Below are 24,131 nucleotides of genomic sequence, written 5' to 3'. Positions count from 1 at the left end.
CCATCTCTCTCACAAATAGTGGGCCATAGAAAGCCTATTTATTTTTATTTTTTTTGGTTTTATAAATTCTCCCTGAAAAAAAAGGGAGATTAATATTGGCCTTTGGGCTTGTGTGCCAGTCCTAAGCGTGCCATCTCTCTCTCTCAGATAGTGGGCCATAGAAAGCCTATTTATTATTTTTTTTATTGGGTTTATAAATTTTCCCTGAAAAAAAATAAAAAGTGGGAGATTAATATTGGCCTCTGGGCTTGTGTGCCAGTCCTGAGCGTGCCATCTCTCTCACAAATAGTGGGCCATAGAAAGCCTATTTATGTTTTTGGTTGATTTGGGTTCTAAATTCTACCTGAAAAAATCAATAAATCAATCAGTGGGAGATAAATATTGGCCTCTGGGCTTGTGTGCCACTCCTGACTCCTGTGTGCGTCATCTTTCACTCAGTGGGCCATAGAAAGCCTATTTTTTGTTTTATTTGTTTTATTAATTCTCCCTGAAAAAATCTTTTTTTTTTTTATTATTTTTTTTTTCTAAAGTCTCCCTGGAAAAAAAAAAAATCAAATCAGTGGGAGATTAATATTGCCCTTTCTGCTTGTGTGCCAGTCTTGACTCCTGGGTGTGCCATCTCTCTCTCTCTCCAATTGTGGGCCATAGAAAGCCTATTATTTTTTTAGCTTGATTTGGGTTCCAAAATCTACCTGAAAAAATCACTACATCAATCATTGGGAGAACAATATTGGCCTCTGGGCTTGTGTGCCACTCCTGACTCCTGTGTGCGTCATCTCTCACTCCGTGGGCCATAGAAAGCCTATTTTTTCTTTTATTTGTTTTATAAATTCTCCCTGAAAAAATCATTTTTATTTTATTTGGTTTCTAAATTCTTCCTGAAAAAATCTTTTTTTTTTTTATTATTTTTTTTTTCTAAAGTCTCCCTGGAAAAAAAAAAAAAAAATCAAATCAGTGGGAGATTAATATTGCCCTTTCTGCTTGTGTGCCAGTCTTGACTCCTGGGTGTGCAATCTCTCTCTCTCTCTCCAATTGTGGGCCATAGAAAGCCTATTATTTTTTTTGCTTGATTTGGGTTCCAAAATCTACCTGAAAAAATCACTACATCAATCAGTGGGAGATAAATATTGGCCTCTGGGCTTGTGTGCCACTCCTGACTCCTGTGTGCGTCATCTCTCACTCAGTGGGCCATAGAAAGCCTTTTTTTGTTTTATTTGTTTTCTAAATTCTCCCTGAAAAAATCATTTTATTTTATTTGGTTTCTAAATTCTTCCTGAAAAAATCATTTTATTCTATTATTTTTTTTTCCTAAAGTCTCCCTGAAAAAAAAAAAAATCAAATCAGTGGGAGATTAATATTTACATTTGTGCTTCAGTGACAGTCCTGCGTGTGTGGCATCTCTCTCATTTGTTGCCACCAACAACAGAGTGTGTAACATTGTGCCTGATTTTCGTTGTGTTTCAAAAACCTGACCTGCACATCCAAACATAGACTGAGTGTGAACAGGTGCTGAACCCAGAGTCGCCAACTCGTATATAGTTAAATAAATAGGGCAGCACACTGCAGCGCCAAAACATGCAAACTTGAAAAAACGAAATTTGAACTGCATTACTGCACTAGAAATATGAAAAATGAGAGCTTTTAGCGCACAAAAATGGCCAATTTTATGTGTACCTCGTAGCCACGTTAAGGCATCTCTCTTATACGAGGTCCTACGCTTGACCTACCTCACTGAGAATAAACGTCTCCATCTGAATGGGTACATGTGAAACCTCTTCTTGGACTCAAATTCTCTCTCTATGTGGAGGGGTATTGGACCTACTATAATTAAAACACCTGAAGCTAGGAGGCGGGGAGTGCACGATCAGAAGGCTAGAGAATACATTTCAAAAACCTGACCTGCACATCCAAACATAGACTGAGTGTGAACAGGTGCTGAACCCAGAGTCGCCAACTCGTATATAGTTAAATAAATAGGGCAGCACACTGCAGCGCCAAAACATGCAAACTTGAAAAAACGAAATTTGAACTGCATTACTGCACTAGAAATATGAAAAATGAGAGCTTTTAGCGCACAAAAATGGCCAATTTTATGTGTACCTTGTAGCCACGTTAAGGCATCTCTCTTATACGAGGTCCTACGCTTGACCTACCTCACTGAGAATAAACGTCTCCATCTGAATGGGTACATGTGAAACCTCTTCTTGGACTCAAATTCTCTCTCTATGTGGAGGGGTATTGGACCTACTATAATTAAAACACCTGAAGCTAGGAGGCGGGGAGTGCACGATCAGAAGGCTAGAGAATACATTTCAAAAACCTGACCTGCACATCCAAACATAGACTGAGTGTGAACAGGTGCTGAACCCAGAGTCGCCAACTCGTATATAGTTAAATAAATAGGGCAGCACACTGCAGCGCCAAAACATGCAAACTTGAAAAAACGAAATTTGAACTGCATTACTGCACTAGAAATATGAAAAATGAGAGCTTTTAGCGCACAAAAATGGCCAATTTTATGTGTACCTCGTAGCCACGTTAAGGCATCTCTCTTATACAAGGTCCTACGCTTGACCTACCTCACTGAGAATAAACGTCTACATCTGAATGGGTACATGTGAAACCTCTTCTTGGACTCAAATTCTCTCTCTATGTGGAGGGGTATTGGACCTACTATAATTAAAACACCTGAAGCTAGGAGGCGGGGAGTGCACGATCAGAAGGCTAGAGAATACATTTCAAAAACCTGACCTGCACATCCAAACATAGACTGAGTGTGAACAGGTGCTGAACCCAGAGTCGCCAACTCGTATATAGTTAAATAAATAGGGCAGCACACTGCAGCGCCAAAACATGCAAACTTGAAAAAACGAAATTTGAACTGCATTACTGCACTAGAAATATGAAAAATGAGAGCTTTTAGCGCACAAAAATAGCCAATTTTATGTGTACCTCGTAGCCACGTTAAGGCATCTCTCTTATACGAGGTCCTACGCTTGACCTACCTCACTGAGAATAAACGTCTCCATCTGAATGGGTACATGTGAAACCTCTTCTTGGACTCAAATTCTCTCTCTATGTGGAGGGGTATTGGACCTACTATAATTAAAACACCTGAAGCTAGGAGGCGGGGAGTGCACGATCAGAAGGCTAGAGAATACATTTCAAAAACCTGACCTGCACATCCAAACATAGACTGAGTGTGAACAGGTGCTGAACCCAGAGTCGCCAACTCGTATATAGTTAAATAAATAGGGCAGCACACTGCAGCGCCAAATAATGCAAACTTGAAAAAACGAAATTTGAACTGCATTACTGCACTAGAAATATGAAAAATGAGAGCTTTTAGCGCACAAAAATGGCCAATTTTATGTGTACCTCGTAGCCACGTTAAGGCATCTCTCTTATACGAGGTCCTACGCTTGACCTACCTCACTGAGAATAAACGTCTCCATCTGAATGGGTACATGTGAAACCTCTTCTTGGACTCAAATTCTCTCTCTATGTGGAGGGGTATTGGACCTACTATAATTAAAACACCTGAAGCTAGGAGGCGGGGAGTGCACGATCAGAAGGCTAGAGAATACATTTCAAAAACCTGACCTGCACATCCAAACATAGACTGAGTGTGAACAGGTGCTGAACCCAGAGTCGCCAACTCGTATATAGTTAAATAAATAGGGCAGCACACTGCAGCGCCAAAACATGCAAACTTGAAAAAACGAAATTTGAACTGCATTACTGCACTAGAAATATGAAAAATGAGAGCTTTTAGCGCACAAAAATAGCCAATTTTATGTGTACCTCGTAGCCACGTTAAGGCATCTCTCTTATACGAGGTCCTACGCTTGACCTACCTCACTGAGAGTAAACGTCTCCATCTGAATGGGTACATGTGAAACCTCTTCTTGGACTCAAATTCTCTCTCTATGTGGAGGGGTATTGGACCTACTATAATTAAAACACCTGAAGCTAGGAGGCGGGGAGTGCACGATCAGAAGGCTAGAGAATACATTTCAAAAACCTGACCTGCACATCCAAACATAGACTGAGTGTGAACAGGTGCTGAACCCAGAGTCGCCAACTCGTATATAGTTAAATAAATAGGGCAGCACACTGCAGCGCCAAAACATACAAACTTGAAAAAACGAAATTTGAACTGCATTACTGCACTAGAAATATGAAAAATGAGAGCTTTTAGCGCACAAAAATGGCCAATTTTATGTGTACCTCGTAGCCACGTTAAGGCATCTCTCTTATACGAGGTCCTACGCTTGACCTACCTCACTGAGAATAAACGTCTCCATCTGAATGGGTACATGTGAAACCTCTTCTTGGACTCAAATTCTCTCTCTATGTGGAGGGGTATTGGACCTACTATAATTAAAACACCTGAAGCTAGGAGGCGGGGAGTGCACGATCAGAAGGCTAGAGAATACATTTCAAAAACCTGACCTGCACATCCAAACATAGACTGAGTGTGAACAGGTGCTGAACCCAGAGTCGCCAACTCGTATATAGTTAAATAAATAGGGCAGCACACTGCAGCGCCAAATAATGCAAACTTGAAAAAACGAAATTTGAACTGCATTACTGCACTAGAAATATGAAAAATGAGAGCTTTTAGCGCACAAAAATGGCCAATTTTATGTGTACCTCGTAGCCACGTTAAGGCATCTCTCTTATACGAGGTCCTACGCTTGACCTACCTCACTGAGAATAAACGTCTCCATCTGAATGGGTACATGTGAAACCTCTTCTTGGACTCAAATTCTCTCTCTATGTGGAGGGGTATTGGACCTACTATAATTAAAACACCTGAAGCTAGGACGCGGGGAGTGCACGATCAGAAGGCTAGAGAATACATTTCAAAAACCTGACCTGCACATCCAAACATAGACTGAGTGTGAACAGGTGCTGAACCCAGAGTCGCCAACTCATATATAGTTAAATAAATAGGGCAGCACACTGCAGCGCCAAAACATGCAAACTTGAATAAACGAAATTTGAACTGCATTACTGCACTAGAAATATGAAAAATGAGAGCTTTTAGCGCACAAAAATGGCAAATTTTATGTGTACCTCGTAGCCACGTTAAGGCATCTCTCTTATACGAGGTCCTACGCTTGACCTACCTCACTGAGAATAAACGTCTCCATCTGAATGGGTACATGTGAAACCTCTTCTTGGACTCAAATTCTCTCTCTATGTGGAGGGGTATTGGACCTACTATAATTAAAACACCTGAAGCTAGGAGGCGGGGAGTGCACGATCAGAAGGCTAGAGAATACATTTCAAAAACCTGACCTGCACATCCAAACATAGACTGAGTGTGAACAGGTGCTGAACCCAGAGTCGCCAACTCGTATATAGTTAAATAAATAGGGCAGCACACTGCAGCGCCAAAACATGCAAACTTGAAAAAACGAAATTTGAACTGCATTACTGCACTAGAAATATGAAAAATGAGAGCTTTTAGCGCACAAAAATGGCCAATTTTATGTGTAACTCGTAGCCACGTTAAGGCATCTCTCTTACACGAGGTCCTACGCTTGACCTACCTCACTGAGAATAAACGTCTCCATCTGAATGGGTACATGTGAAACCTCTTCTTGGACTCAAATTCTCTCTCTATGTGGAGGGGTATTGGACCTACTATAATTAAAACACCTGAAGCTAGGAGGCGGGGAGTGCACGATCAGAAGGCTAGAGAATACATTTCAAAAACCTGACCTGCACATCCAAACATAGACTGAGTGTGAACAGGTGCTGAACCCAGAGTCGCCAACTCGTATATAGTTAAATAAATAGGGCAGCACACTGCAGCGCCAAAACATGCAAACTTGAAAAAACGAAATTTGAACTGCATTACTGCACTAGAAATATGAAAAATGAGAGCTTTTAGCGCACAAAAATGGCCAATTTTATGTGTACCTCGTAGCCACGTTAAGGCATCTCTCTTATACGAGGTCCTACGCTTGACCTACCTCACTGAGAATAAACGTCTCCATCTGAATGGGTACATGTGAAACCTCTTCTTGGACTCAAATTCTCTCTCTATGTGGAGGGGTATTGGACCTACTATAATTAAAACACCTGAAGCTAGGAGGCGGGGAGTGCACGATCAGAAGGCTAGAGAATACATTTCAAAAACCTGACCTGCACATCCAAACATAGACTGAGTGTGAACAGGTGCTGAACCCAGAGTCGCCAACTCGTATATAGTTAAATAAATAGGGCAGCACACTGCAGCGCCAAAACATGCAAACTTGAAAAAACGAAATTTGAACTGCATTACTGCACTAGAAATATGAAAAATGAGAGCTTTTAGCACACAAAAATGGCCAATTTTATGTGTACCTCGTAGCCACGTTAAGGCATCTCTCTTATACGAGGTCCTACGCTTGACCTACCTCACTGAGAATAAACGTCTCCATCTGAATGGGTACATGTGAAACCTCTTCTTGGACTCAAATTCTCTCTCTATGTGGAGGGGTATTGGACCTACTATAATTAAAACACCTGAAGCTAGGAGGCGGGGAGTGCACGATCAGAAGGCTAGAGAATACATTTCAAAAACCTGACCTGCACATCCAAACATAGACTGAGTGTGAACAGGTGCTGAACCCAGAGTCGCCAACTCGTATATAGTTAAATAAATAGGGCAGCACACTGCAGCGCCAAAACATGCAAACTTGAAAAAACAAAATTTGAACTGCATTACTGCACTAGAAATATGAAAAATGAGAGCTTTTAGCGCACAAAAATGGCCAATTTTATGTGTACCTCGTAGCCACGTTAAGGCATCTCTCTTATACGAGGTCCTACGCTTGACCTACCTCACTGAGAATAAACGTCTCCATCTGAATGGGTACATGTGAAACCTCTTCTTGGACTCAAATTCTCTCTCTATGTGGAGGGGTATTGGACCTACTATAATTAAAACACCTGAAGCTAGGAGGCGGGGAGTGCACGATCAGAAGGCTAGAGAATACATTTCAAAAACCTGACCTGCACATCCAAACATAGACTGAGTGTGAACAGGTGCTGAACCCAGAGTCGCCAACTTGTATATAGTTAAATAAATAGGGCAGCACACTGCAGCGCCAAAACATGCAAACTTGAAAAAACGAAATTTGAACTGCATTACTGCACTAGAAATATGAAAAATGAGAGCTTTTAGCGCACAAAAATGGCCAATTTTATGTGTACCTCGTAGCCACGTTAAGGCATCTCTCTTATACGAGGTCCTACGCTTGACCTACCTCACTGAGAATAAACGTCTCCATCTGAATGGGTACATGTGAAACCTCTTCTTGGACTCAAATTCTCTCTCTATGTGGAGGGGTAGTGGACCTACTATAATTAAAACACCTGAAGCTAGGAGGCGGGGAGTGCACGATCAGAAGGCTAGAGAATACATTTCAAAAACCTGACCTGCACATCCAAACATAGACTGAGTGTGAACAGGTGCTGAACCCAGAGTCGCCAACTCGTATATAGTTAAATAAATAGGGCAGCACACTGCAGCGCCAAAACATGCAAACTTGAAAAAACGAAATTTGAACTGCATTACTGCACTATAAAATTGGCCATTTTTGTGCGCTAAAAGCTCTCATTTTTCATATTTCTAGTGCAGTAATGCAGTTCAAATTTCGTTTTTTCAAGTTTGCATGTTTTGGCGCTGCAGTGTGCTGCCCTATTTATTTAACTATATACGAGTTGGCGACTCTGGGTTCAGCACCTGTTCACACTCAGTCTATGTTTGGATGTGCAGGTCAGGTTTTTGAAATGTATTCTCTAGCCTTCTGATCGTGCACTCCCCGCCTCCTAGCTTCAGGTGTTTTAATTATAGTAGGTCCAATACCCCTCCACATAGAGAGAGAATTTGAGTCCAAGAAGAGGTTTCACATGTACCCATTCAGATGGAGACGTTTATTCTCAGTGAGGTAGGTCAAGCGTAGGACCTCGTATAAGAGAGATGCCTTAACGTGGCTACGAGGTACACATAAAATTGGCCATTTTTGTGCGCTAAAAGCTCTCATTTTTCATATTTCTAGTGCAGTAATGCAGTTCAAATTTCGTTTTTTCAAGTTTGCATGTTTTGGCGCTGCAGTGTGCTGCCCTATTTATTTAACTATATACGAGTTGGCGACTCTGGGTTCAGCACCTGTTCACACTCAGTCTATGTTTGGATGTGCAGGTCAGGTTTTTGAAATGTATTCTCTAGCCTTCTGATCGTGCACTCCCCGCCTCCTAGCTTCAGGTGTTTTAATTATAGTAGGTCCAATACCCCTCCACATAGAGAGAGAATTTGAGTCCAAGAAGAGGTTTCACATGTACCCATTCAGATGGAGACGTTTATTCTCAGTGAGGTAGGTCAAGCGTAGGACCTCGTATAAGAGAGATGCCTTAACGTGGCTACGAGGTACACATAAAATTGGCCATTTTTGTGCGCTAAAAGCTCTCATTTTTCATATTTCTAGTGCAGTAATGCAGTTCAAATTTCGTTTTTTCAAGTTTGCATGTTTTGGCGCTGCAGTGTGCTGCCCTATTTATTTAACTATATACGAGTTGGCGACTCTGGGTTCAGCACCTGTTCACACTCAGTCTATGTTTGGATGTGCAGGTCAGGTTTTTGAAATGTATTCTCTAGCCTTCTGATCGTGCACTCCCCGCCTCCTAGCTTCAGGTGTTTTAATTATAGTAGGTCCAATACCCCTCCACATAGAGAGAGAATTTGAGTCCAAGAAGAGGTTTCACATGTATCCATTCAGATGGAGACGTTTATTCTCAGTGAGGTAGGTCAAGCGTAGGACCTCGTATAAGAGAGATGCCTTAACGTGGCTACGAGGTACACATAAAATTGGCCATTTTTGTGCGCTAAAAGCTCTCATTTTTCATATTTCTAGTGCAGTAATGCAGTTCAAATTTCGTTTTTTCAAGTTTGCATGTTTTGGCGCTGCAGTGTGCTGCCCTGATTTTCGTTGTGGTCTCACTCACCTGTAAAGGGGTAGCTAAATCATACTGAAGTTATAGCTCACCGTGTAAGTTGTGTGACAGCAACAAATACCGTTAGTTTGTTTAAGTTTTTAAAACAATGAGGAAGTCTGGTGGAAGAGATCTTGGCCGGGGGCGTTCATTGTCAGCTGGTAATGAGGGTAGTGGTAGTGGTGGAGCATCAGCTGGTCGTGGGAAAAAAAATATTGCACCTAAGTCTGGAGCTGTGGAGCCAGGTTCGTCGTCTGGCTACACAAGGCCTCGAACGCTCCCTTTTCTGGGAGTAGGAAAACCGCTTTTAAAGCCGGAGCAGCAAGACCAAGTTTTGGCTTATCTTGCTGACTCAGCCTCTATCTCTTTTGCCTCCTCTCGTGAAACTGGTAAATGTCAAAGCAGCGCGTCGTTAGTGGATGTTCACGGTCAGGGACAAGTCGCTTCCTTGTCCTCTTCAGCAAAAACAACAACAGAGAAGAATGCAGCAGGCGACACAACGGGTTACTCCATGGAGCTCTTTACACATACCGTCCCTGGCTTACAAAGTGAAGCAGTTAACAGTCCATGCCCATTACAAGTTGAATCTGACATGGAGTGCACTGATGCACAGCCACAGCCAGACTACTATCCTGGTCCTTTGACTCAGACCACAACATTGCCCTCGCAGGGTAATGATCAAGAATCAGACCCTGATAAGACTATGTTGCCCCATCACGAACGCTATACCACCGACCGACACGGTGACACAGACGAAGTTGCACACGAGCTACAAGAAGAGGTAATAGATGACCCAGTTCTTGACCCCGATTGGCAGCCATTGGGGGAACAGGGTGCAGGCGGCAGCAGTTCTGAAGCGGAGGAGGAGGGGCCGCAGCAGGCATCAACATCGCAACAGGTTCCATCTGCCGGGCCCGTATCTTGCCCAAAACGCGTGGCAAAGCCAAAACCTGTTGGAGGACAGCGTGGCCATCTGGTTAAAGCTCAGTCTGCAATGCCTGAAAAGGTATCCGATGCTAGAAAGAGTGCAGTCTGGCATTTTTTTAAACAACATCCAATTGATCAGCGCAAAGTCATCTGTCAAAAATGTTCAACTACCTTAAGCAGAGGACAGAATCTGAAAAGTCTCAATACAAGTTGCATGCATAGACATTTAACCACCATGCATTTGCAAGCCTGGACTAACTACCAAACGTCCCTTAAGGTTGTAGCACCCTCGGCCAATGAAGCTAGTCAGCAACGCAACATCCCTTCCGGCAGTGTAGGGCCACCATTTTCCGCACCACCTGCAGTATCTGTGAAGGTTTCTTTGCCAGGCCAAAGCAGTCAGGGTCAGGGAATCACCAGTTTCGTAGTAGGAAACACTGCATCTAGGGCACCGGCGGCAACAATACCATCTCCCACCGTCTCTCAGTCTGCCATGTCCACCGGCACCCCCGCTAGTTCCACGATCTCCAGCTCTCCAGTCCAGCTCACCCTACATGAGACTATGGTTAGAAAAAGGAAGCACTTAGCCTCGCATCCGCATACACAGGGTTTGAACGCCCACATAGCTAGACTAATCTCGTTAGAGATGATGCCCTACCGGTTAGTTGAAAGCGAAGCTTTCAAAGCCCTGATGGACTACGCTGTACCACGCTACGAGCTACCCAGTCGACACTTTTTTTCCAGAAAAGCCATCCCAGCCCTCCACCAGCATGTTAAAGAGCGCATCGTCCATGCACTCAGGCAATCTGTGAGCACAAAGGTGCACCTGACAATAGATGCATGGACCAGTAGGCATGGCCAGGGACGTTACGTGTCCATCACGGCACACTGGGTAAATGTTGTGGATGCAGGGTCCACAGGGGACAGCAAGTTTGGGACAGTTCTGCCTAGCCCACGGTCTAGGAAACAGTTGGATGTAGCCGTTCGCACCCCCTCCTCCTCCTCTTCGTCCTCCTGCAGAAGCGAGAGCTCGTCCACAGACCGCAGTCGCACAACCACTCCATCCGCAGCTGCCACTGTTGCACACCAGCTCTCCCATTATGGGGCAGCTACTGGCAAACGTCAGCAGGCTGTATTGGCTATGAAGTGTTTGGGCGACAACAGACACACCGCGGAAGTTCTGTCCGAGTTCTTGCAGAAAGAAACGCAGTCGTGGCTGGGCACTGTAGATCTTGAGGCAGGCAAGGTAGTGAGTGATAACGGAAGGAATTTCATGGCTGCCATCTCCCTTTCCCAACTGAAACACATTCCTTGCCTGGCTCACACCTTAAACCTGGTGGTGCAGTGCTTCCTGAAAAGTTATCCGGGGTTATCCGACCTGCTCCTCAAAGTGCGTGGACTTTGCTCACATATCCGCCGTTCGCCCGTACACTCCAGCCATATGCAGACCTATCAGCGTTCTTTGAACCTTCCCCAGCATCACCTAATCATAGACGTTGCAACAAGGTGGAACTCAACACTGCACATGCTTCAGAGACTGTGCGAACAGAGGCGGGCTGTTATGTTTTTGTGGGAGGATACACATACACGGGCAGGCAGTAGGATGGCAGACATGGAGTTGTCAGGTGTGCAGTGGTCGAAGATTCAAGACATGTGTCAAGTCCTTCAGTGTTTTGAGGAATGCACACGGCTGGTTAGTGCAGACAACGCCATAATAAGCATGAGCATCCCCCTAATGCGTCTGCTGATGCAAAGTTTGACGCACATAAAGGATCAGGCGTCTGCAGCTGAGGAAGAGGAAAGCCTTGATGACAGTCAGCCATTGTCTGGCCAGGGCAGTGTACAGGACGAGTTAGCGGGCAAAGAGGAGGAGGAGGACGAGGAGGATGATGGGGATGATTATATTTTTAATGAGGAAGCTTTTCCGGGGCCACTGGAAATTGGTGGCGCGGCAAGGCCGGGTTCTGGTTTTTGGAGGGACACAAGTGACGTGGATTTGCCTGAAACTGCCCCTCAACCAAGCACAACCGCAGATTTGAGAACTGGAACTTTGGCCCACATGGCGGATTATGCCTTACGTATCCTCAAAAGGGACACACGCATAACTAAAATGATGAACGATGACGATTACTGGTTGGCCTGCCTCCTTGATCCTCGCTATAAAGGCAAATTGCAAAATATAATGCCACATGAGAACTTGGAACTAATATTAGCAACCAAACAATCAACTCTTGTTGACCGTTTGCTTCTGGCATTCCCTGCACACAGCGCCCGTGATCGTTCTCACACGAGCTGCAGGGGCCAGCAGACCAGAGGAGTTAGAGGGGCAGAAATCAGAAGTGGCGTTGGCCAGAGGGGTTTTCTGACCAGGTTGTGGAGTGATTTTGCTATGACCGCAGACAGGACAGGTACTGCAGCATCAATTCAAAGTGACAGGAGACAACATTTGTCCAGTATGGTTACAAACTATTTTTCATCCCTTATCGATGTTCTCCCTCAACCGTCATTCCCATTTGATTACTGGGCATCAAAATTAGACACCTGGCCAGAATTGGCAGAATATGCATTGCAGGAGCTTGCTTGCCCGGCAGCTAGTGTCCTATCAGAAAGAGTATTCAGTGCTGCAGGTTCAATACTAACAGAAAAAAGGACTCGTCTGGCTACCCAAAATGTAGATGATCTAACCTTCATTAAAATGAACCACAACTGGATTTCGAAATCTTTTGCCCCACCTTGCCCGGCTGACACCTAGCTTTCCTATGTAAAGGTCTTGCCTGTGGACTATTCTGAATGCCTTTTCCAATCTCGTAATTTTCTGCACCTGATTGTCCAGCATACGACATGTTTACACCTCACTAAATGGCCAAACTCCCCACACGGGGCCGTGGTATCGACACTTGGCGACAGCACCCGTGAGAGTGCTGTTTGTCTGAAGAGGTGGGTGTGCCCGCTTTTGGTCGACGGCATTGCCACTGGGTCCCTCCTAGTACAATAAAGTGTCTCTGGCGGTGGTGGTGCGCACCCAACGTCAGACACACCGTTGTAATATGAGGGGCCCTGGGCCTGTACCGCCGGCCACAAGACAGTCCCCCCCCCAGCTCAAACAGTGCTCTACCACTTGCAAAATTATCTCACAGCTCCACCAATGTTTAGTGTATGCGCTGACATCCTTCAATGCCTGCCACTGACAATACCATTGTATTGACATTTTTGTTATGTTAGGCCTTCGAAGCCTGTCTGCGGTCACTCCTTCCACTATGCCTCCACTGACCACACCACTGCTGCCCGTGTACCCCTGGAACCAATTTAAAATTGCCTACAGCCATGTGTTATTATTTTAGGCCTTCGATGCCTGTCTGCGGTCACTCCTTCCACTAGGCCTCCACTGACCACACCACTGCTGCAGGTGTACCCCTGGAACCAATTTAAAATTGCCTACAGCCAGCCCAATTTTTTTTATTTTAGGCCTTCGATGCCTGTCTGCGGTCCGTTCTTTCTACTACTACTACACTGACCAGGCCACTGCTGCCCGTGTACCCCTGGAACCAATTTAAAATTGCCTACAGCCATGTGTTATTATTTTAGGCCTTCGATGCCTGTCTGCGGTCACTCCTTCCACTAGGCCTCCACTGACCACACCACTGCTGCCCGTGTACCCCTGGAACCAATTTAAAATTGCCTACAGCCATGTGTTATTATTTTAGGCCTTCGATGCCTGTCTGCGGTCACTCCTTACAATATGCCTCCACTGACCACACCACTGCTGCCCGTGTACCCCTGGAACCAATTTAAAATTGCCTACAGCCAGCCCAATTTTTTTATTTTAGGCCTTCGATGCCTGTCTGCGGTCACTCCTTCCACTAGGCCTCCACTGACCACACCACTGCTGCCCGTGTACCCCTGGAACCAATTTAAAATTGCCTACAGCCATGTGTTATTATTTTAGGCCTTCGATGCCTGTCTGCGGTCACTCCTTACAATATGCCTCCACTGACCACACCACTGCTGCCCGTGTACCCCTGGAACCAATTTAAAATTGCCTACAGCCAGCCCAATTTTTTTATTTTAGGCCTTTGATGCCAGTCTGCGGTCCGTTCTTTCTACTACTACTACACTGACCAGGCCACTGCTACCCGTGTACCCCTGGAACCAATTTAAAATTGCCTACAGCCATGTGTTATTATTTTAGGCCTTCGATGCCTGTCTGCGGTCACTCCTTCCACTAGGCCTCCACTGACCACACCACTGCTGCCCGTGTACCCCTGGAACCAATTGAAAATTGCCTACAGCCATGTGTTATTATTTTAGGCCTTCGATGCCTGTCTGCGGTCACTCCTTCCACTAGGCCTCCACTGACCACACCACTGCTGCCCGTGTACCCCTGGAACCAATTTAAAATTGCCTACAGCCATGTGTTATTATTTTAGGCCTTCGATGCCTGTCTGCGGTCACTCCTTACAATATGCCTCCACTGACCACACCACTGCTGCCCGTGTACCCCTGGAACCAATTTAAAATTGCCTACAGCCAGCCCAATTTTTTTATTTTAGGCCTTCGATGCCTGTCTGCGGTCACTCCTTCCACTAGGCCTCCACTGACCACACCACTGCTGCCCGTGTACCCCTGGAACCAATTTAAAATTGCCTACAGCCAGCCCAATTTTTTTATTTTAGGCCTTCGATGCCTGTCTGCGGTCACTCCTTCCACTAGGCCTCCACTGACCACACCACTGCTGCCCGTGTACCCCTGGAACCAATTTAAAATTGCCTACAGCCATGTGTTATTATTTTAGGCCTTCGATGCCTGTCTGCGGTCACTCCTTCCACTAGGCCTCCACTGACCACACCACTGCTGCCCGTGTACCCCTGGAACCTATTTATAATTGCATAGAGCATCCTTTTTTTAATAGTAGGCGTACAAAGTCTGTCTGCGGTTCACTATTGAAATTGTCCTCCACTGCCCAGAGCACTGCAGCTTGTGTACCCCTGTAACTTTTTTCTGCTGCAGTGAGCCACATTTTTGGTTTGAGTCCTACTACCTGTGTCTGTCTGCGCCACTCAATTCAGCTGTGTTCCTTTGAAAAAAGCTGAGCGTCAATAGTCTTGTTTTCAGCCTCTAGGAATTTTAAAACTGCATTGGGTGTACAACTTTGGTAGGGCCTACTAACGGTGTCTGCCTCCCCAAGGTGTTCCCCAGGTTTCCTCTCCATTGCTTCAATCTTCATGCTCTCGTTTAGTAGTTGTTGGAAACTACGCTGCATTAGGCCTACAAATTGGGTATGGGGTGTAGAGAGATGGTGTGTTCCACTCCAAGGTGTTCTCCAGGTTGCCTTTCCTGAGCTTCAATCTTCATGCTCTCGTTTAGTAGTTGTTGGAAACTACGCTGCATTAGGCCTACAAATTGGGTATGGGGTGTAGAGAGATGGTGTGTTCCACTCCAAGGTGTTCCCCAGGTTTCATCGCCATTGCTTCGATCTTCATGCTCTCGTTTAGTAGTTGTTGGAAACTACGCTGCATTAGGCCTACAAATTGGGTATGGGGTGTAGAGAGATGGTGTGTTCCACTCCAAGGTGTTCCCCAGGTTTCATCGCCATTGCTTCGATCTTCATGCTCTCGTTTAGTAGTTGTTGGAAACTACGCTGCATTAGGCCTACAAATTGGGTATGGGGTGTAGAGAGATGGTGTGTTCCACTCCAAGGTGTTCCCCAGGTTTCATCGCCATTGCTTCGATCTTCATGCTCTCGTTTAGTAGTTGTTGGAAACTACGCTGCATTAGGCCTACAGATTGGGTATGGGGTGTAGAGAGATGGTGTGATCCACTCCAAGGTGTTCTCCAGGTTGCCTTTCCTGAGCTTCAATCTTCATGCTCTCGTTTAGTAGTTGTTGGAAACTACGCTGCATTAGGCCTACAAATTGGGTATGGGGTGTAGAGAGATGGTGTGTTCCACTCCAAGGTGTTCCCCAGGTTTCCTCTCCATTGCTTCGATCTTCATGCTCTCGTTTAGTAGTTGTTGGAAACTACGCTGCATTAGGCCTACAAATTGGGTATGGGGTGTAGAGAGATGGTGTGTTCCACTCCAAGGTGTTCTCCAGGTTGCCTTTCCTGAACTTCTATCTTCAGGCTCTCATTAAATTGTAGTTAAATGGAACAACTGCATTTGGCGTACTAGTTGGTTTGGGGCCTACTATCGGTGTCTGCCACTCCTTGCTGTTCTCCTGGTTTCCTGTCCTGAAATTCCATTTTCAGGCTCTTGTTAAGTAGTTGTTAATGTTAGACTGCATTTGGCCTACTAGTTGGGTTGGGGCCTACTATCGGTGTCTGCCACTCCTTGCTGTTCTCCTCAACTGAACAAAGCTGGGCCGCCTGTTTACTACGGTTGCCAATTTTGAACTGCATGTCGACTACTTACTGATTTGGGCCTACTCTCTGTGTCAGCCTCTCATTCCAGTTGTCCTCCACTGCAATGCCCCCTGGTTAGTCCTGTGTTACCAATTTTGAACTGCATTTAGCCCACTTTATTCTTTGGGCCTATATCTGTGTTTCCTCCTCATCCTGCCCATTGCCCAGCCAGTGATAGATGAGTCTGCTGGTACATTGACCCATAACGCAAAATTCCCCGTGCACGCTACACAGCAAGATTGTGACCCTGCTGAAAGTCAGGTTCCTCTTCCCGCATACCATACCACCTTACACGGGGACAAAGAGGAAGGTGCAGATGAAAGTGCAGGTTCCTTCATCAGGTGGGGGGAGGAATACTAGTTGGCGACGTCACTGGCACAGGGCCTCTCATAGTACGCAAAAGTGTTGCTGCCGGTGGGAGGCGCCCCCGCCGTGCAAACACACCGCTGTACTTTGAGGGGCCCTGTGCCAGTGCCAATGCCAACGAGTGGGCCCCCCCTGCTTGCTCAGGATCACAGCACTTGCAAAGTTTAAATACTTACCTCTCCCTGCTCCACTGCCGTGACGTGGTCCAGATTTACTGGGCCCACTAATTACTTGAACCAGCCCTACCCCCCACAACTTTAGCCAAATGACCCCCAATTTCAAATGCCTTCCAATTATTATAAGGTAAATTACGATTGACAAGCTTCTTTAACAAGAATGGATGTTTTTGCCATTAAAATGGGCAGTGTAGGTGTTTTCCTGGCCTCCACTCACTGCCGACTATGCTCCCCCATTGACTTGCATTGGGTTTCGTGTTTCGGGCGATACACGACTTTTCGCGATAATCGGCCGATTCCACTCGACTCGACTTCTAAGATAGTCGGGTTTCGCGAAACACGGCTCGACTCTAAAAAGGTCAAGGTCGCTCCACCCTACTTATAATTAGAATACAGCCGGACAAAAAAATATTGATAACCAATATGGATTTTACATGGGTTGAATTAACTACACCCTAACACACTTGCACCATTCCTGCTATAAAAAGGTATATTTTTTGTCACTTTATCTTGGAAGAAAGGTTTCAACTTCCAAAAGTTTGAACAATCTAAAGTAATACCCTGCTTTAAAACCTTATACTTTGAAACCACCTCTCATTTAGAAAATAGATCATGTAGGGTTGAATTAGTTACATTATGTACATTATGTACCATTTCAGAATAGAACTTCTAACAATTGGAATTCTAATGGGAAGTATTTATTACAAGACACTAGGCAATTTTATGCTTTTGTAGATCCATTTTAGACTGTATTACATTTTCAGCAAAAAGCATGTAATTTCCATTAAATTAATTGAACATGCACAGAAAATTGTACTGACCTCCTCCAGGCGATTTTGAAGGCTGTTCAGTGCTGTGGTCATATTGTTGAACTGTCGTTCCAGTGCTTTCTCGTACTGTGAAAAATGTAATAAAATGTAATAAGAACAAATTACTGTATAAATTACAATGCTCATCTGCAAATGAAGTTGACCCTTTGAAATCTGAGAATAGAATGCAGTACTAATACATTTTTATGTTGTCTGATATTTTTATTTCATACCATTGTTCTACAATTCTCCTGATTTTTCTAATATTTTCTACAGAGATAAACTGATTTTTTTAATTCAACTTTTAAGTAAAAAAAGACCTCAGAGTTAGCTATCATAAAGGTTTCCAGGCTGCTTAAAAGCAGAATGAACAACTCCGGTGTCCCTGTAAAGAGTCCACAAACATACTGCTACCTTTACTTTTTAGCTTTCCTTAGTCCCCTGCAGCAATTCTTTTGGTCTGTCATTGTATACAACCTGAATTTCTTGCAAGCTCTTCCTGTGTGCCTCTAGAATACATCTCACAAGAGAATGGGTGCTCTGGCTTCTTTGCCACAGCTGTATCCATCCCACAGATTCCTTACTTTTACCCTAAGTGTCTGCTCACTCCATTTACAAAGCACCATCTTGAGATTCCTATGCAGTCTCAAGATGGATACATTCTATTCAGTTTCTCAATTCTAACATTTGTCGATCTTCACTTAGTATGAGCTATCCTGAGGTACTGTTACTGACTATAATGCTTCATGTGCTGCCACTGGCATCACGTCCAATCTATGATTTGGAGTGGAGCAATGAGGACTATAATATAATAATTTATTCTAAAGTACTCTAGTGCTGTGAAATTCCAAGCACCATTTTCTAGTTGATAAGCTTACTATTCTTATCTGTGAAATCTATATTAATTCTGTTGCTTCTGCACTCTTTACATGCCTGTACACATACCAGTCATTCACTAAGTGAAGATCACACATTATGCCCCCAAATCACCATTCAGAGCACATTGCTCATAAAGCCTCTGACCGAGTCCTGCCTACTGCATTCAGGGCTGTACTTGACTAAAACATTTTACTCCGTTCAAAGCACAGACAAGAAATCTCTGTACTCTGTGCCTTGAAAGGACTGTATCATGGATTAAAGGGAAACTGTCAATAGGATCAAACATCCTAAGACATTTAGGTATTTGGGGAAGCAAGTCATAGAAAGTTGAAGAGTTAAAAGTTAAAGTCTATTTTCCTTAAACAATGATTCTTTCCCCTTTTCAAGTACTGACTCAGCTGCTCCACTTCACCCCCCTGCCGGGGACTTTGCAGTGATCAAAGAATTATAGTTCTAATGATGACTCATGCAGGGAGAACACACTTCTTATTTCTACACAGAGCTTAGAAGGATTCAGGTAAACTGTGTATAATCACATGATGTCATAGACGTAATGAAAAATAGAAGAATTATGAGGATAGAAAGGCAAAGTGAGCAATTGTAAGTACAGTTGAGCTAAAAAGTTTACATACCCTGGCAGAATTTTTGCTATCTTGGCCTTTTTTCAGAGAATATGAATAATAACACCAAAAGTTTTCCTCCACTCATGATTAGTGGTTGGGTGAAGCCATTTATTGTCAAACTACTGTGTTTTCTCTTTTTAAATCATAATAACAACCCAAAACATCCAAATGACCCTGATCAAAAGTTTACATACCCTGATGATTTTGGCCTGATAACAAGCACAGAAGTTGACATAAATGGGTTTGACTGGCTATTTAAGGTAACATCCTCAACTGTGAGTTGTTTGCTTGTAATCAGTGAGGGTGCAAAAAAGCTGAGTGAGTTTCTGGTATCCAAACAGACTCTTGCATCTTTCATCCAGCCACTGACATTTCTGGATTGTGAGTCATAGGGAAAGCAAAAGAATTGTCAATGGATCTATGGGGAATGGTAGTTGAACTGTATTAAGCAGGAAAGGGATACAAAAAGATATCTACAGAATTCATAATGCCAGTCTGCAGCGTTCAAACTGGGATTAACAAATGGAACATCAGGGTCTCTGTAAAAACAAAACAGTCAGGTAGACCAAAGAAAAATTGTCCACAACTGCCAGGAAAATTGTTCGAGATGCAAAGAAAAACCCACAAATAACATCAGCTGAAATACTGGACTCTCTGAAAAATAGCGGTGTGACTGTTTAAAGATGCACAATAAGCAGGCTGTGAAGAAGCCAGATTGTATCTTAATTTCCCTGACAACCATGTTTTTGTAGACCAAAAAGAACTGACTTTTTACCTGTATATTGGCTTGTGAATTTAAGTGTTTATGGCTGGAGGGTCAAGAAGACAGACTTGCCAACTGATATATTATCTAACATACTGTGTAGCTCTGTAATAGTGACTGTACATAGGGTGTGTTAAGCTTTGTTTATTGATGTGTGCTGATATGCTAATAGTACATTATATTCTGGAACCAGCTTGGTGACTTCGAAAGCAGAGAGGGAAAGACTGTACCAATAGAGTGAGTGGTCAAATAGTGCTACTTGATCCCATCACCATTGTTTACCTCCTCTTGATGATGGACTGAAGGACTCTGGGTAATTCTAAAAATAGCTTACAGGCCTAGGGTATAAAAGGATCTTAGCTGAGGGTCTGTCGGACCCGGCAGAAGAACACAGGACTGCTCTCGGAAATCTCCCTACGCTTGTCGTTACCTCCTCTCTGCGTGCATACCACAGATGGAGTAGTGACCCTGGGAGCTCTGACATAACATCTACCATTATCTTGGCGAGTCAGCGGACAAGTGAGGCCCTGCAATGCACACCATCTTGGGGTAATTGCTGAGATTGTCCTGTTTGTTATTGTGTGTTGTGGTTCAATAAAGTATTGCCACACTGTTTTACCTTAACCCTGTGTTGTCTGTGTAGTGTATTGCCCACCAGGAGATAGAGCGGCGTTCAGTGGTATGAGCCCTTGTCCATTCAGTCTTGCTAAAGACAGCCATGCTAGCGGACGAGAGCACCCACTGACCCCGTTTCTCCACACAGGCACTTGAAGAAAAATGGGCTGCATGGTCAAGTCGCCAGAAGAAAGCGATTACTGTGCAAATGCCACAAATTATCTCGCCTACAATAGCAAAACAGCACAGAGACAAGCCTCAAAACTTCTGGAACAAGGTACTTTGGAGTGATGAGACCAAAATTAAACTTTTTGGCCACAACCATAAAGGAACACCATTTTCACTGTAAAGCACAAAGGTGAATCGCTGATTTTTTGGGAATATGTGAGCTACAAAGGCACAGGAAACTTGGTCAAAGTTGAAGGAATGATGAATGCAGCACATTATCAGCAAATACTGCTGCGCATTGGACATACTTGGACGCTCCAACATGACAATGATCCAAAACACAAGGCCAAGTTGACCTGTCATTGGCTACAGCAGAACAAAGTGAAGGTTCTGGAGCAGCCATCTCAGTCTCCTGACCTCAATATCATTAAACCACTCTGAGGAGATCTCAAGTGCGCAGTTCATGCTAGACAGCCCAGGAATTGGAAAACTGGAGGCTTTTTTGCCAAGAAGAATGGGCAGCTTTACCATCTGAGAAAATAAAGAACCTCATCCACAACTGCCACAAAAGACTTCAAGCTGTCATTCATGTTAGAGGGGGAAAAACATGGTATTAAGAAATGGGGTAAGTAAACTTTTGATCAGGGTCATTTGGATGTTTTGGGTTGTCATTATGTTTTAGAAAGAGAAAACGCAGTAGTTTGACACTAAATGTCTTCACCCAACCATTAGCCATGAGTGGAGAAAAAGTTTTGGTGTTATCATTCATATTCTCTGAAAAAAGTCCAAGAAAAGAAAAATTCTGCCGGGGTATGTAAACTTTTGAGCGCAACTGTATACAGTGCTAAATAGTATAATGACTGTAATATATTAAGACGATACACATTTTAATTGGAGTGCTTCTTTAATTACCTGAAACCGTCTTAAACTAACCCCTTCATGTGTTCCTGACCAATGATGTACAGTTACATCATGGTGATTGTGTGGGTCACAGTAGCTGTGCCTGCACGATCTCCGCCAGGAGCTTGGCTTAGGTGATAGCCAAACTCTGGCTGTCACAGCACTGCTCCCGGCAATTCAAGGCAATGTCGAAATGGGGCCTTTGTGCTTGTGCTACATCACAACACCCATTACTATATTAGCCAGAGTGACAAGCTTCTACAAAACAGTAGAACCTGCTCCAGCCCCCCTCTCTCTCTCTCTTTCTCCCTGGCTCCAGCCAGGTTAGAAGTTGCAAGTGAGGGCCCCGATTACAGCACAGTAGACAGAGGTCAGAGCCGGGCTAGGCGGAAGATGCCTGAAGCCCTGTGTGTCTGTGTCTTCTCCCTTTATCATGGCTGCTCCTAGCACTGTCCTGGGAATGGATCTGTACAAGTTAAGCTGCAGAGCCTGGTAAGTATACATGTATATGTGTATCTGTGTGTACATGTGCAGTATACAGTGTGTGTGTCTGTATATGTGTATATAGTATGTGTGTGCATATATACAGTATATAGTATGATTATGTATATCTGTGGTGCCTGTGAGTATATATATATATATATATATACACACACACACACATGTACATACAGTAAATAGTATGTGTATGTATACTAAATTTGTATACTGCATGTGTGCAGTATATTGTGTAAATATATAAACTGTATAAATATGTGAGCATACTATATATACTGTACATAAACTGAATGTTTCTGTGTGTATATACAGTATATAGTGTGTTTCCATATTTATGAAGCATATATAATGTGTGTACATATATAGTGTGTATCTGTGTATATATATTGCATAGTTCTGTAATTGTAGTGTTACCATAATAGGAATCAGTAGTTTACTGTATTCTGCGGATTATAAAATGCTCCGGATTATAAAACGCACCCCAAATTTTGAAGAGAAAAATAAGAAAAAAAACTTTTTTAATAAAATGATGGTGCTTCTTATAATCCATGCATCTTATTGCTTATTGCTTACTAGGGGGTGGTGGCTGTGGTGAAGCGGTGTCCCAGGGTCGCTGCTGGAGGAGGCAGGAGTGGGGTGATGCTGCAGGCCAAAGGCAGGGAAGAGGTGGTGTTCGGATGTGCGGCTGCGGGTGTTCAGTGCTGCGGGGGCTCTGCGACATTTTGTGGAAGGCCAGAACCCTTGCAGTTTATTTATTTATTTTTACTCATTTATATAGCGCTATTAATTCCACAGCACTTTACAGACATTAGAGGCACTGTCCCCAATGGGGCTCACAATCTAAATTCCCTATCTTTGGAATGTAGGAGCAAACCGGAGTACCCAGAGAAAACCCACGCAAACATGGGGAGAACATACAAAATCTTTGCAGATGTTGTCCTTGGTGGAATTTGAACCAAGGACCCCAGCGCTGCAAGGCTGCAGTGCTAAAAACTGAGCCACCGTGCCGCCCCAGTTGCATGGCATGGTTTCCTATGCGGTGGACTCCTGGGAAAATAGCTGCCAGGGTGGCGCATATGCACATGGAGATCTCGGCCCCAAGATCTTGGGAGTTGAGATCTCAGTGCTGAAATCTCATCTCCCAAGATCTTGGTGCCGAGATCTCCATCTGCTCATGCGCCGCCCCCAGCAGCCATTTTTCCATAGTCCACCCCATAGGAAACCATGCAACTGCGGGGACTCTGCATTTCACAAAATGTCGGTAGAGCCCCCCTGCACCGTACACCCGCAGCACCAAACACCCGCAGCGGCGCACCGCACCTGAAATCACCCCTTCATCCCAGCCTGTGGCCTGCAGAGGCCCTGGACCCTGATCTACCACAGCTGAAAAGTGAATAATAACCATCAGGGACCCCGGAGTCATAGGGGATTTAGCAGAGTTGGTTGGGGGACATGTGGGACTTTTTTTTCTAATCGCTTTTTATTCTGCTGTTTCTTAGGTAGGATGTAGAAAAAGACTGCAATTCTGCTAATGTTTTCTATTATGTGAGTGTACAAGCCCCTTCACATGACCTATCATGTTTTTCACAGATGCCACATGTGCCCTATTTGACCTACGGTGCTGCACTCATGTCCATGTTTTCCCAGCAGCACAGATGACAAGGGCCAATACAAGTCTATGTAAACATGCCCTCCGTGTGCCGTCCATGTGCCGTTCATGTGCTGTCCGTGTGCCGTCCGTGTTTAACATGGAAAGTATATGAGAAGCTTTGTAATTTCATTTCCATTATCCATACCGGAAAAACACGGATGGCACATGCATGGCACACTGTTTGAAAACACTGGTGACACCGATATCAGTGTAACATGTATGTGTTTTATATGGACATGGGGGCCCCACTTTGAATTTTGCCTAGGGCCCCAATTTGTCTAAAACCAGCTCTGGCTACAGACAACACGCTTAATCAAGGTGGCTCTATGCATGGACCAACAGAAGATTATTCAGAGACTGGTGAGC

General features: G+C 44.2%; 1 protein-coding gene across 1 annotated transcript in view; it reads right to left on the bottom strand.

Moving 5' to 3' along the window:
• LOC138656668 (EF-hand calcium-binding domain-containing protein 14-like) overlaps positions 1-24,131 on the bottom strand; it is a 295,394-nt gene that overhangs the window by 124,589 nt on the left and 146,674 nt on the right. Inside the window, exon 6 of the mRNA XM_069743764.1 lies at positions 17,681-17,755. Coding sequence (XP_069599865.1) covers positions 17,681-17,755 — 75 coding nt within the window. The remainder of the gene's footprint in view (positions 1-17,680; positions 17,756-24,131) is intronic.

This window comes from Ranitomeya imitator, chromosome 1 (assembly GCF_032444005.1).
Source record: "Ranitomeya imitator isolate aRanImi1 chromosome 1, aRanImi1.pri, whole genome shotgun sequence".
NCBI classification, from domain to species: Eukaryota; Metazoa; Chordata; class Amphibia; order Anura; family Dendrobatidae; genus Ranitomeya; species Ranitomeya imitator.
The sequence above is the reverse complement of the archived record's forward strand: the minus strand, read 5'-3'. Positions and strand labels throughout refer to the sequence as shown.